This window comes from Phasianus colchicus, chromosome 7 (genome assembly GCF_987193195.1).
Source record: "Phasianus colchicus chromosome 7, bPhaCol1.hap1.1, whole genome shotgun sequence".
In the NCBI taxonomy this organism is placed as follows: Eukaryota; Metazoa; Chordata; class Aves; order Galliformes; family Phasianidae; genus Phasianus; species Phasianus colchicus.
Window position 1 is genome coordinate 13,398,398 of NC_143442.1, and position 14,139 is coordinate 13,412,536.

Sequence of the window (14,139 nt, forward strand, 5' to 3'; positions counted from 1 at the left end):
CTATCAGCATTACCAAGCTGCACTGCACAGGATTTGCTGACGGACACAAGTTTGTGCATCTTCTAGTTCTGTGCTTCAGGCTGGTGGGAAATGCCCTACACTAACATCATCCTCATAGAGAAAAGGAAGAGGTCAGGAAGCATTTTGACATGGAGGCTAACTAAAGTCAAGAGGACCTCGGCACCCCAATATTTGTAATTTTGCTCTCACCTATTTTGCAGTGTTTCTGTCAACTGCACCTCAATGTCAGACTATGAGTAGGGTCAACAGTCACACTAAGGGAGCAGAAGCTGCCTTGGACCTTTTCCCTTCAAAGCACAGTTGCAAAACTAAACTGAGCTAACACCTGATTCCAGGCAGAAAAACGGAGCCCTTACAATGCTCCAGGCTATAAAAGAAAGACCCCTTTGACCTGGGGCTGTTTACCTTGGCTGCAGTCTTTGGATGTTTCAACAGGAAAGTTTACTGCACCTGTGAACAGGAAAAACAGAGCCAGTGACTGGCAAACAGATCACTCTGGGCACCTGGAATGAAGCCTGTACAATCCCGTTTAATGCATGACCTCCACAGTCAAGAAATGCAAAGGTGGTAAAAGCAGGCAGCTGAAGAATGCCCATGGAAAGCAACACAGAGCACGCAGGAGTCCCATGTGGAACAATACATTCATTGTTTGCTCTGGGACCTCTCCCTAACTCTATCTAGTAAATGTCTATTACTGTTGTTGCTGAGAGAGAGAAAAAAGGAGAAAGAATAATGCCTTATTTCTCTTATCACTTGGGCAAGTGAGAATTCCTGCTGCACAATGGGGTTAGGCTCAAATTGGAGAAATGTTATAAATCTAAAGTCAGAAGTCTATGTCCAAACTGAGACTGATAGAGCAAGAATGTCTAAATCAAGTTACAATACCAGTCAATGGCAAGGGCTGAAAGATGCTTTTATTGTTCACACAGTAAAACAATCCAGTGGAAGATTATTAGATGGGGAAACAGCAGCTTTGTTGGGATGAATACCAGGTAATCCTTGAAATGTGTCCAGTGTACCTGTCATTGGAGCAGTACTGGGCAATAGGCTTCTTTGGATCTCTTCAGTGGACAATGCATTCACCAAAAACGGAAATAAGGGTTAACTGAAACTATTTGTCAGACTAAGAAAAAAAGGCAAAGGCAAAAAGACTATTAACAATAAAACATTTTTCTTTCAGCATTTTCAGAACAAGTTTCACATTTGTGCCTCAAATCAACTTCTAATAGCCCAAGTCATAACGTATTTAAAAAAGTGAAAAAGCAACCCTAAAAATGAAATGCTTCATTTTGGTTTGAAAGGATTTTTTTTCTTAATGTTTTGATTTTTCCCTTTTTCATTTCACTGAGAAAATGAAAACAAAATAAACTTGTCTCAGGTCACCCTTACAGCTTCAGGCCACCCTTACAATGTTTTTCCCCAAATTTTTCAGTTCAGCCTGCAAACTGAAAAACCACTTGTGGGCACAGCCTACTTTGGGAGTTTCTATTTAAATCCTTCTTTCTATTTAAATCAGTCCTAAGCCAAAGGAAAATGGGAATTTTATTTCACCAGGTAATACTAACCAAAAATCAAAGTATTTAGCAGATAAAAAAACCCTGAAAATCGGAGGAGATGTGCCTGTTTATGGGCTGAACATAACCCAGAAGATAGAGATGATTCCAAAGAATACTGCCATCTACAAGCTTCTCGCTATGCCACCCTACTCTCATATAAGGCAATTTACAACCTGTGGGCCCAATCCTGCATTTTTAGAATCTGTGATGCGATACTGCAAGCACAGCAAAATCTAGGTAACCCTCATACGTGCTCTAAGCAAGGGGGGGCATGGGGGTTGTGGGTGCAATGAAGCAAATGGAGAAAGATGCACCGTCCTCTCCACTAGCAATACTTGAGCATCAATCACATGACCTGAAAACAGCATCCCTTCTTTGCAGAGTGTTACCACTTCTGCAGGGATAATACAGTACTGGATAGTTGCTTTGCAAGCTCAATTAAAAGAAAAGGCCTTACAAGGATTTCTGTTGGGACAGTCACCTGGTTCAAACACAGCAGAAGACAACAACAACAGCAAAAAACCCACAATAAATTAGGTATCAGCACAGCTTTCTAAGTGTTCTAGAACAATTACTTGCAAGACAAAAAAAATCACAGCTCTGGTACTTAGAATCTTGTCTTTTTTTAAAAAACAATAATCCACAGGTTTTGCATAAAAATAAACATTTTAAGCTGACGGCGTTATGTTAATTGGATCAACCCGCTTTTTTAATATATATATATTTCTACGTATATTTAAATGTATATTTTTCTTCTATGAATATTCTTTAAAGGAGTAATGAGAGTCACAAATGCATAAAAATAGATACTTTGGAAAGAAAAAGTAATAATAATAACGACAACCCTGGTGAAAAAAAACAATAATCCAAATAGCGCAGTATTCTAAAGCAATGGCTCACCATACTGCCACTTGTGGAGTCCAGTCCTTCTGTATTGCGTGCAATTACTCTTAAGTACTACTGGGGATTTAACAGTGATGAGAAACAAAAATTCCTCAAGTTTATTAAAAAAAAAAAAAAAAGTTGTTGAGATGGAGTTGGATATATAGGACAGATTTTGATGCTTGTTATATTGTTGTAAAAGAACTAACACAAGCTATTTTCTGAGGTGAAAGCAGAAAGAACTCTGGCAATTTTTGCATTTACAACAATATAGTTTTGATCAAAATCTGACCTTTGCTCTGAATTAAAGCTTAAAAAAAAATAAACAAAAATAAAACAAAAGAAAACCATTTTTGCCCTACAATGTATTTTTTTTTCTGTTGTCCTACAAGTAATTAAAGCAGATGAGGAAAAGTGGGATTTTCAGTAGTGTGTGTCAGCACCCTGCACATCTCTGAAAAAGCCAGCTCCTAATAAGAAGATTATTTCCACGAGTGATCCTGTCCCTTTACAGTAAGAGTTAACCTTACTGTTAAAAATCCCTTCAAGGCAAAAAGATTGTGGAGGAGGAAGGGTGGGAAGCCATTAAAAAAAAAAAATAGAGATAATAGCCTGACCTGCTTGCCAGCTGCATCAATATTCAAGTAAAGTTTAAAGTACCTTTGTTGGACTTCAGAGTCTTGGAGGGTCAGACCGGCTTACTTTAACAAGTATAATATGCACTTTGAAACAGCTTTGTCATCTGCTTGTTTAAACTAAAAAACAAAACTCAAAAACAAACAGGAGCATAGGAAAGGTCTAGGAAAGGTCTCAGCATCAATATTAGACTGCAGAGTGTCCTCTTGACACTGACACTTTGATATTCTTGCCTTCCTCTTCTAATGTATTAAAATATCAAGAAGTCATGCAGTCATTTTAAATGAGTATTTTGAGAGTCCAGTTTTCTTAGAGGTTAACTTCATCACCAGCACAGTACTGGAGAAAGCTGATCTAACAATAGTTCACTGACAGAAATCTTCAAAGGAAAGTAAAAAAAATAAATACCATTCCACAGATAACAATGCCAATTAAAAATACAGAAAGCAAATGGTTTTTCCTCAGTGTTTTTTCTTAGACATCCTTTCAGAAGAATATTTTTCTTTAAATTTTCTTTAAAAACACATTTTCCTTTCAGATTTGAGAGCTATCTTCCATCTACACGAATTTAAACTCTTCTGAAAGTGCCTACAGGGCTTGTGGGGGCAGGGCATCATTCCCATCAGGTAGATGGCATCTGCTCATTTTGTCTTGTTGTCCTCTTCAATTCCTCCATTCCCTTTAGCTCTCACAGGCCAATACACTACTGTGAGAATTTAGGTGCTTGCAGTTGAAAGAACTTTGGACTGAGCACAGCTTGACACATTTCACCTCCATGTCATTACCACGTAGTTTCTCCTCTCTCTACACATATAAAATTAGTTTGTATAACACTGTCTTAAAGGAAGAAAATAAAATACACACACATACATTGTATTGGTGAACACTATACACTAAATATTTTTTTCAACAGCATCACAGGAAGTTTGGCCTACTGTAGGTTGATCTTGTGGGGAAGGCTGAATTTTTCTAGTTGCCATGCAAGCCACCTTCAAGACAAAACAGGTGAACCCACCCAAGAGCAAATGCAGCTTTTGCTCTCAAGCCAATAGACAAACGCTGCCTTTCCAGGGGTCGGACTGACATCGCGCCAATTCAGTCAATGCAGCATTTAAAGAACCACACTGAGTTGCTTCTGTGTCAGTCCTCTGAATTCAAACACTGTTAAACCAAAGGAGGAAGAGCATAATTGGTCTGCCTTAGTAGAAGTAGTATTTAAATATTTCGATAACGCTTTGAATTGCAATTTACTTCTGAAACCTTGCCCTTTGAAAAGCACACACCCTTTAAGTTGACAATTTTTTCAGGCTTCTGTTCCTTTAAATTTCTCTTTGTTTTTACTGCTCTTTTTCAATTATCTACCAGAAAACTTGCTTTCTTCCAGCAGAAGCGTGGCTGGCGGGCTCATGCTTTCACTGCACCCGCTCTGTGAAATTCTCTGGGAAAACCCCTCGGCATTGGTCAAGTTCCTTATGCTGGATCCAGTCAGACTCCTTCACACCCATCAGCCATCCTTCATCCTAGAAGAGAAGACAGAGATGAGACGTTGAGGGAAAGACAGGAGTGAGGATTTTTCCTAGAGTGCAGGCCAATGAGATGTCAAGGCACATCGAAGCCATGCTCATGGTTGGCTTGGAGATGATCCAGGTAGAGGATTGAGGAGAGGGAGATAAGTGTTTTTTGTTTCCTTTTAAACAGAAAAGGCCACATTCCAAAGTCAGCACTAAAACTTGTCTGACCCAGAACATATGGAAGCAATAAAATGTACACAATCCACAAGTGCAATAGAAACATGTCATTATTTATATCCAGCACAGCAGGAGACATTCTCTGGAGCAAGGGGATCCAATCATCTGCCCTACCTTTCACTACCTAAACACAATGGGTTTGATGTTCTCCATCATCAGAAAAGAGATGGGCACCTCCACAGGGCTCAGGTCTTCAGAAAGACCCATTTTCTGGTGCTATGGAAGTGCTCATCTTCTGTTCCTGTTTGATTAGCACTTTATGCAGCTTACACAGACAAAATGAGTCTTGCTATAATACAGACATGGTCTAGGAGAACTGAGAGCTGAGGAGCTCAACATCTAATCCCAAAACCCAGCAAGCTGTTGGGCTCAATGCAAAATGTGGTTGGAAAAACTCCCCATATACAAGCATCCTCCCTAGCCATTAAACCCACAGACATTAAACCCAATCCTCTATAAATAGGGATGACTTTTCACTGAAGCAAAAGGAGTCCTGCCTAGTAGAACCTGCTCAGGAGGAGAACCAGACTTCCTTCCATCTCTGTGCTCTCTGAAAAGCATCCAACACTGAGATTTCTACTCAATCTGAAGTACATGAGGGAAGTGAAATATTCAAGGTGAGATGGTTGCACTGTTTGTGGCTCAGGTGTGCAGCTATCCAGTCGAAGGCATGCCTTGAACTACTCCCACCTCTGCATGCCACCCACCCCTGCAACCTGCAAGTGCTCATGCGTGCCATTTGCAGTGGGGCAGCCTGAGGCAATGGAGCTGTATGAGGAAACACTGCCTTCAAACTTAACAGCTTGCTCTGCATCTGCTCCTCTAGGCAAAGCATACACCAGGTTCATTTAGAGCTATGTCAACACATTCAGCTTCATAACTTGCCAGAGCAGAAATACTCAGGCAACCAGATGCTCTAAGCTGTAGAGAAATGGGGCATGCTTGTATGCAGTTCACACAGTTGTTCTGACACGCTCCTGGAACCAGCAGGAGTTACCTGTGAATTTTCGCAATGACACGCACTGCCTCCCTTCAAACATATTCTTTAAAAACATACCTGCACAGTGCAGGAGCAATGCAGCCCACAGTAGGGGTGATCAATGGAGCATGTATTGCTTTCTACTGCCACGTTATTGCTTCTGCTCTCATGCTTGTGTGTTTCCAAGTGGCAGCAGCTCAGACCAGCCACTGTACCTGAGTTCCCTGCTCCTTGCAGGCTGCATTGGGTGCCTGTAGGCTCAGACAGCCCTTGCTGCTGCCTTAGAGTTGAGCATTCAGGGGATGTCATGGGAACGACGTGAGTCAGGAGCCCATCTGCAGAAACCAGCTGCAGGGGCTGCAGACAGGTTGACATGCCATAAATCAGGAAGACAAACTACTAGGCAGAAGGCGCTGGGCGCAAGTGCCTGGAAGGCAGCTTCCAAGCTCACAGCACAGCAAGCACAAAAGCTCATCCATTTGCATCTAGTGTATGTGCCATACAGCATGCATCACTCCCACAGCATCCGGCTTCAAAAGGGTCTCCTCAGCTATAGGGATCAGACACCAGGACCTAGATTGACTCCTGACTGCTCTTAGTATCATGTGAAGTGCCAGATTAGAAGCACTGCTGCCCTCAATGCCTTTTGTCAAGGGAGATGACTCCAGGCCTGCCCGATGAACACAGACACCTAAGCTGCAAGATGGGGACACGGCTCACAGTCTATTATCCTAGGCTTTCTCCACCCACGTGCACAATTCATGCACATGTTAACAGCCAAGATTTTCTGGCTGGGTATGGTAAGGGTTAGGGAAATGAGCTGTAGCACAGTATACACTGTAGAGGGTTAGAGGGCTTCAGTGCAGCTACAGCGTTTGTTAGCAACACTCAGAGCTCACCCTCTGCAGCCTGGAGAGTCTCGAGTTCATGGCTGTTGCACCCACATCCAGCTAGAGTGCAAACATAGGGCATTGAAAAACTATTCCATAAATGCCATCTCCTACCATTGAAAGCAGAGGAGCTGCCCTTCATTTCCCTCCAAAAAGCCTTATGAGATGGAAATGCTCATAAATGCTTGTGCAGTGCAGTCCCACCCACTGAAGAGTCTTGTCTGTGGAAGGAATCACTGCTTCTTCCCATACAATCCTTCCTCACAGAGCATTCTGCGTTGTGGGAAATACCAATGTATTACAGATCCCATTTCACAAGCAGCAGCAAGATCTCCTTCTGTAACTCACAAAGTCAACAGCTGAGCCACATGAATCACATCACCTTTGAACTATGCTGTTCCTTTACCCCTTCTGAAATCCTAATCTTGTCAAACCCAAAGAGGCAGTGACTTCTGAATCAACTGGAAGAATTCCCTTCCTTTTCCAAATGAAAATCTGAGGTCTGAGCTATATTTTTTACAAAATCACCACTTCTCTCAGCCAAGATAGTAAAACCACTGCAGTCCCAATCAGCTGGAAGCCCTCAAACATAGCAAGTGAGGAGGATTTACTCGAGGCTTTTAGAAATAGCTGAGATTAAAGAAAAAACACTGCCAATTAAATCCAGGCCAGAGAGGGACAGGGGGAATGTTCTCTGGAGTTGGGCATCCTGCTCCAGCCTGTGGTTCTGCTGCCATCTCCTGGCCACACACTATCTTTTGGAAAACTTTGGGAGGTTCCTGCTAGTGCCACAGTCTGCGCTGCAGTGGTCACAGATGGCTGTGCATGAAGATCAGGAGCTAAGTATGGGCTCTGTTGGGCTCCCTCAAGAAAGCCATTGCCTTAGCTCAGATGCCCTGATAAGGACAGGACACCATGGCTGCTTCGCATGCTTTATGCAGGATAATGTCTCTGCTTTCCAGTTACAAGCAGAGTCTTCCTCTGTTGCAGGAAGACAAAGACAGGAACAACTGGCTTTGCAGCCAGTTCCCAGCCACAAACTGATGACTCTGCATACAGCCAGACTGTTAGTGGAGGAAGAAGCAGCTCCAGAAATCCCTTTGGCTCATCCCAGCCCGGACACACACCCAGTCTTCCCTGCTCACCTGCTCCTCAGGGTTCTCAAATGGAATCACAAGCACCACATCCCCGGCCTTCAGTTGCAATTCATCACTGTCGGTAGCTGTGTAATCATGCATAGCCTGGACCTATAGCCAAAAAAGAGGAGAGTCACAAGCATGTTAAAACCGACCAGCACAGCCACAGGAACATCCCTGGTGACTCACTCAACTAGTTATGCATCAGCACCTGCACATCCTTCCTTTAGATGGTTGTTTCAGGTGTTCCCATGATGCGGGCCTAAGATTTGCATTCACTCAAGTGGTGCCCTGTATTCTTTCAGTATCTGGACTTCAGGAGTATCAGAGGTCTCAGCCTCCCCATTCTGTCACCCTATGCTTACTCTCCCTGTTTGCTATAAGAGCATCAGTTTGGAATTTCAAGTGATTTTCTCCTGTTGTATTTCTCTTTCTCCCATCCCATCTCCTATCAATACCTGTGTTATAGTCTTTCTGCTTCAAGCCAAAGCCGTTCACTTAAACTACTACAATAATGTGCAACTACTATAACAGACTATAATTCTGCCCATTATCAGTCAGAATGTAATGACCCTCCTATTGTTCTTTCAAGGTTAGCCACCCTTCTGCTTTTGGTGGATTTCCCAGAAAAAGCAATATGAGGAAATAACTGAAATTAAAAAAAAAAAATCCTACAACAGATCAGACAAACAAAAAAGGAGACTGTCACTTCTCACTTCAAGGGCATGATGCATTTGTGTTGTCTTGCTACCAAGGCCTTTCAATGTGACATAGCCCATGGTCACGCTTAGTGAATGTAGTTAAACTGCTACAGGAACAAAATCATCAGGAACTTGGTGCCCCACCAGCATGCATTTACCTTGAACAGAAATCCTGGGGGCATGTCAGCTCTTTCAGAGGAGGCACCTCCTTCCACGGTGCCATTGACAGTAGCAGGGAAAGTCTCCACAACGACAGCGGGCAGAGAGCTCTGGTAGGCAGCAGCCAGGGAAAAAAAAAAGACCATTGAAAAAGGAGAATCCAAGATGGGCAGCTCCCTGATCCATATCGAAGGATTCACATCAAAACTATCCAGAACCTATTTGGGAGTCCCAACTCCATCCAAAGTTTCAGTGTGTTTTCCCAACAGTGACGAGAACACTCCAAAGGACAGTAAAGACAGAGGAGAGGACTGCTGCCCTCCTTTGCTTATGGCTGCAAAGTTCATGGAGGATTTGGAGCATTTTTCTGGGACCACATTTGCAGTATTTTCCATTTAATACAGTCACAAAGCAGTTCTTCTAAAGTCCATGAAGAACTGACAAGTCACAAGTGACAATCTTTAAGAACCAAGCAGCCATAAGATGGACCTACTCCAACCCCTAAAAACATGATAGTGTCAAAAGAGAAGAAATCTGGTTGTTCAGGAGATGTAGGCAGAGCTCAGGGAGGTGAAGTAAATAGTGGGAAAGGAGAAGCCCATCAGACGATGCAAGCTTAATACAGAAGGGGCTGTGGGCAGGCTTCATGACATGAACAAATAGATGGTTCTTTTTAAAAATCGTCCAGCTGAGCTTATCCCTTATCACACAGGGAAAATACAACAGCTAACTCTGGCCTTTGAGTAAGACCATTGTAACTGCTGAAGCGGCAGGGATGCATTTTTCCAAGCCATTGCACGTCTCTTTTCTCAGCCTAGTTTCCCATATGTCGGCTGTATGACAAAGAGAAGTGGTGGAGAGAAGCAACTATTTCTCTTGAGGTACTTACCGATCCTGAATCACCTTCAGTTTTAGATGCTTCAGCTCCAGCTGCTGCTTCAGATCCAGCTGCTTCAGCTCCTGCATGGGCTGCTTCTGTAGGCTGCAACACAGAATCCATTCAAGTAGAGAGTTACTCTCATTACCATCATGTCTGTGTCTGGAAAGTACAACTCAGTCTGTCCAAGTGCTCTCTACACGGTTGACTGCTGCCATCTGCTGACAAATAGGTGAAGAACTTCAGTTCTCACTACATTTGCCTCCCCAATTCTCTGCAGCCTAGAGAAACCACAGCAAAGCCTGAATCCCCTCTCAGCCACACAAGAGGCAATTCTGCAGAAGAAACAATGCAATTCCTAGAACCTGTATGCCTTTCTTTTCAGGATTTAACATACTGACTTACATACATAGTATCTGTTATTACATCTAGATTTCCACTTGCATGTGAATACGCAGGACTGCTTACGTGCCAAGAGACAGGGATCAATCAATAGGCTATTTCCAAGCATCAATCATCAAGGAACATTTAAGCCTTCATGCTCCCAGAAAAAGAAGAGCATGGTAATAACGTGTCGAGATGTGGAACTTTGTGTGGACCTACCATCTTTATGATGTTAGCTTTGAATGAAACTCAACTGAAAACTATGCTGATTTTAATCCAGTTTGATTTTGGACAGGCCCAAAGAGTCGTAAATTTGGATTCTGTTTGTAAGAATTTGCTATGACTATTCTGCATGGTCTGCGTGGTGGGTAAGGAAGAATCTAATGCACAAAGCTACCTCCACCAGGAGCAACTATTCAGCATCACTGACAAACCACTGCCCAGCAGAGATTGCGCCTGGAAATATGGACAAAGAATGAGCTCTAGTACTCATCCAGAACTTCAAGCTTTTGGTCTCTCACACCTGAAGGCTAGCTCTGTTTTAATGCAAAAATAAAAGACATTCATTTGCCCCTCCCAGAAACTGCAGCAGCATAAGAATTAAGCTGGATCTGGAAGCATTAATACTTCCAGCCAGGCAGCATTAGAAAGACTCCTGACAAGAATCTTACGGGTCTAGTGAGGTTTGTTTTCTAATTTAATGCCTTCATTAAAGTCTTTAATGCTTTAAAGTCTTCACTGCCAATCTATATTCATTCAATCATAGCACAGACAACTCTTTGTATAAACTAACTAGATTCCTGCTTCAAACTTGTACAATAGAGACTGCTAATACAGACGCTTCCCATTTTTAACACGTGAACAAACAAGTTTTTACATGCCTGCATGATTCATACATTTAGTAAACACACGTACCTCCAAATACAACCATGTTCAAAGCAAAGCATTGCCCAGATATCCCACTGTTGCAATTCTCCTAGACCCAGCCCTATAGAAGCACTCTGGCCAGGTTCAACCGATCAGTGAACCTCCCCAGCTTTCAGCAGTTTCCCTGGGAAACAGATAATTTTGTTGAATCTGGGCTCTGCAAGCCAACCAACAGTGACTGAAGCCCAGAAACAGTCTGTGGACTGATCCCAAACTCATCCTTAAGACAGGGAGGTCTCCTCATCTTCATAAGAACAACAAGACAATGCACAGACCCACCAGGTTTTAAGCCATGCTCTGCACGTCCTTCCTTCACCATATCTTTCTTCCATCTTCCTTCATCAGACCTGGGCTGACACCAAGCCAAGCTGTCTGCGCCTTCACTGCAGCAGATGTGCAGCACCAGTCAGGCGAGCGAACCCTAATGCTCTCTGAATTAACCTGGCCAGGCCAAAGGACGCACACACTGTGTAAAGCAACAGCCATGCTAACCCCAACTCCACACTCATCTGAGTACTAGATACATACTGGCACAACTCTCCAAGTGGTTTCCCAGTAACAGCAGAAATAATCAAGAAAGTAATACCTTCATTTAACCAAAAGCCATCACTTAAATTTCAGCTGCTCCAACGGTGCCATTTAACACACACTCTCCTCTCCTGACACATCCTTCCTCATATTCCCTCATCAGCATGCCCACCGCAGGCCGACTTTGCCAGAGGATATTATAAATAGCAGACCTGCCCCCATCCAGGAGATGATTCCCAGAGTAGCTTTGGCAGAGCTAAGGTAAATGTATGCATATTAAATGCTACAAAGGCTTCTCCTGTTTAATTAGATTTGCTCCCAGGTTGCCTTTTATCTGGACTCAGTGCAACCAGAATTGGGACAGATGCCAGCACAACTCTATCTGGCCAAGCATGCTTTTTATGTGGACAGGTGAAAAGCAGCTCATACTGAGCCACAGATTCTTAAAGCAGCTGATTTGCAAAAACAGTATTTAATAACTAGAGAAATTTGGACTTAAATTAATTCCCTGTATTTCAACAAAAGGCATTTTCATATCAGCTACTTATTTTTCTATTTTATGTACCTGTAGGCATGCCAAAATCTATAAAAACCATTTGCAGTCATGGAAAGAAGAGGGAGAACTGCTCACTGCTGCTGCCAGGTTTGAAAGCTTTGTTTATTCCAACAGCAGCATCACACAAACAAAACACAAGTTTACATGTCTGCAGAATTAAGCAAGTTCTCCTGCATCCAAATTTCTATAGTTATTAACCTCATAACATATGGGACAACGTAATCATCCAACAAATCTCTCATCACCATCTAAGAACAAGGGCATAAAAGAGCAGAAACACTTCAGAAAGCTTGAGGAGACAGAATACCCCAGATATAGGGAGCTCTGTCCTTCAACAGTGCATGGTATGTTCAGGTGGGAACTGGCGTGGTGAGAGCCTCCTGCTGTAACAGCATTCCCCAGTTGATTAAACTGTCCTTTGGATGAAATCAGTTTCCAAAATGGAAGAAACAACTTCAAATACCTTTTGCACCCTAGACTGCACCACATACAGTCATACCTCACCTATTGCCTGTCCACTTGAATGGCAATTCAAGTGCCAGTGCACAGACTTTTTTCTTTCCCAGACAGACTAGCAATGCACGTAAAAGGGAATGACAGATTAAACACTGATGGCTGATAAAACAATCAAGGGAAACATCTTTCAACAGACTCACATGAAGGAGAGCATTGGCCGCTGTGAGTCCTTGGGCCAAACTCTCAGCAAGGGTAAAGCTGTTTCCTTCCATGTCCCTCTATGTAAGGGATGTGGATTTTGAGAATCCAAAGATTTCCAGGACTTGATTCCCTGGTGCAAGCCAAGGACTTGAGGCTTATATCAACTGTATGGGCTACAGCCAGCTCAAGCTGCAGGTATGAATGCCAGATCAAACATTTTCTGCCTGCACTGCTAGCTGTTTGTCCAGAGGGGCTCATAATCAGCAGTGCTTGATGCATCTCCCAGTGGGCTGTTTTGCAGTGCTCTGAGACCTTCCCAGGCTTGATATATCTAGAGGGCATAAATGAGTGCCCTGTTTGGTTCAGATGCAAGCATGTAGGCTCTTCCTTTGTCAGAAAGCTCCAAAGCTTTGACAGACAACAAGCAAGCCTTGGGCCTATACTTAAGTTTTTGCATGGACATGGGCTGGGTTATTTCACATCAGTCTTTCTGACAATGATGGTCAATGAACAGCAAATAATACAGATAACCTCAAATATGCACACATATACCCAACAGTACATGCACTAAGGACCGAGGGCTCCTGAGACATTTATGCATCACATACAAGACCAATAGGATATACACACTGAAGGGTGGAGGGTGCGGGTGATGCCACAGTGGGATTAAGTCTGGGAAGAAGGTCACAGCATTATCCCAAGGGAAAGATAAGTGAGTTAGCAGGAAAAGGCAGTGGGGTGGTTTGCTGCTAGAGGCATTAAGCTACAGTGCCAGACGTGGCAAATGTGGCTGCCCCAGGGAAGATATATAAGTGGGCTCAGCAGTATATGGAGAAACTTTGGTTTGAGGTGTGCAAAGAGGAAAAGCAGAGAGGGAAATGAGACAGATGCAAGCAGGGATGGCACCGGCACACGCACAGTATGTGATGAGAGATGAAAGCCATAGGAAGATCTTACCTCCCATAAATCCCAAGGTAAAGACTATGCATGTCAAAGAGCAACAGAAACAAAACATGTTTATATGCAATTATTTCAGCAAGTACAAAATTACAGACACTGATCAGTCTGAAGCAGATGTACACATTCAACAGCACTTACCTCCGCATGTTTTGTTGTTTGTTTGGTTTTTTTAAGTGTGCAAATTTATACACTCATCCCCTTTGCATTTCCAAGTTAAGCACTAAGATATCTGAGTGAGGGTTATTCCTCGCTCTGGTATGAAGGGAGACAGCTAAGCCACATTCAGTTATTAGTGGCAGTACTGACAGGAAAAAAAAAAATCATGGATTTGTGGTCTATCAGAGTTAAATATTCTCTTATCTCCTCAACCAGAGTTACACGTTATTTCAGAGCAAGACTTCAACCCATATCTTTGGATCAACAGTGAAATATTTTAACCTCTCTGCCATATTGCCTGCCCTGTGGGAAATAAATCTGAATCCTTTGAAAATGGGGAGGTTTGTGCTAGGTTTAGTACTGTGGTTACCACTATAAAGTATTAA

The 14,139-nt window shown here is 42.9% G+C and overlaps 1 protein-coding gene across 10 annotated transcripts in view; it reads right to left on the minus strand.

The window, feature by feature from the left end:
- Positions 1-915: 915 nt before the first annotated feature.
- The window catches only part of BIN1 (bridging integrator 1), an 86,989-nt gene continuing 73,765 nt past the window's right edge, over positions 916-14,139 (minus strand). For 5 of the 10 annotated variants that reach the window (XM_090143727.1, XM_090143726.1, XM_090143724.1 and 2 more), the window contains 6 exons: positions 13,595-13,618; positions 9,598-9,690; positions 8,708-8,818; positions 7,858-7,959; positions 6,722-6,772; positions 916-4,615 (listed from right to left, as the gene is read on the minus strand). In XM_090143727.1, coding sequence (XP_089999853.1) covers positions 4,508-4,615; positions 6,722-6,772; positions 7,858-7,959; positions 8,708-8,818; positions 9,598-9,690; positions 13,595-13,618 — 489 coding nt within the window. In that variant the 3' untranslated portion in view covers positions 916-4,507. The remainder of the gene's footprint in view (positions 4,616-6,721; positions 6,773-7,857; positions 7,960-8,707; positions 8,819-9,597; positions 9,691-13,594; positions 13,619-14,139) is intronic. The other 5 variants (XM_090143729.1, XM_090143730.1, XM_090143728.1 and 2 more) reach the window with 2 other exon arrangements.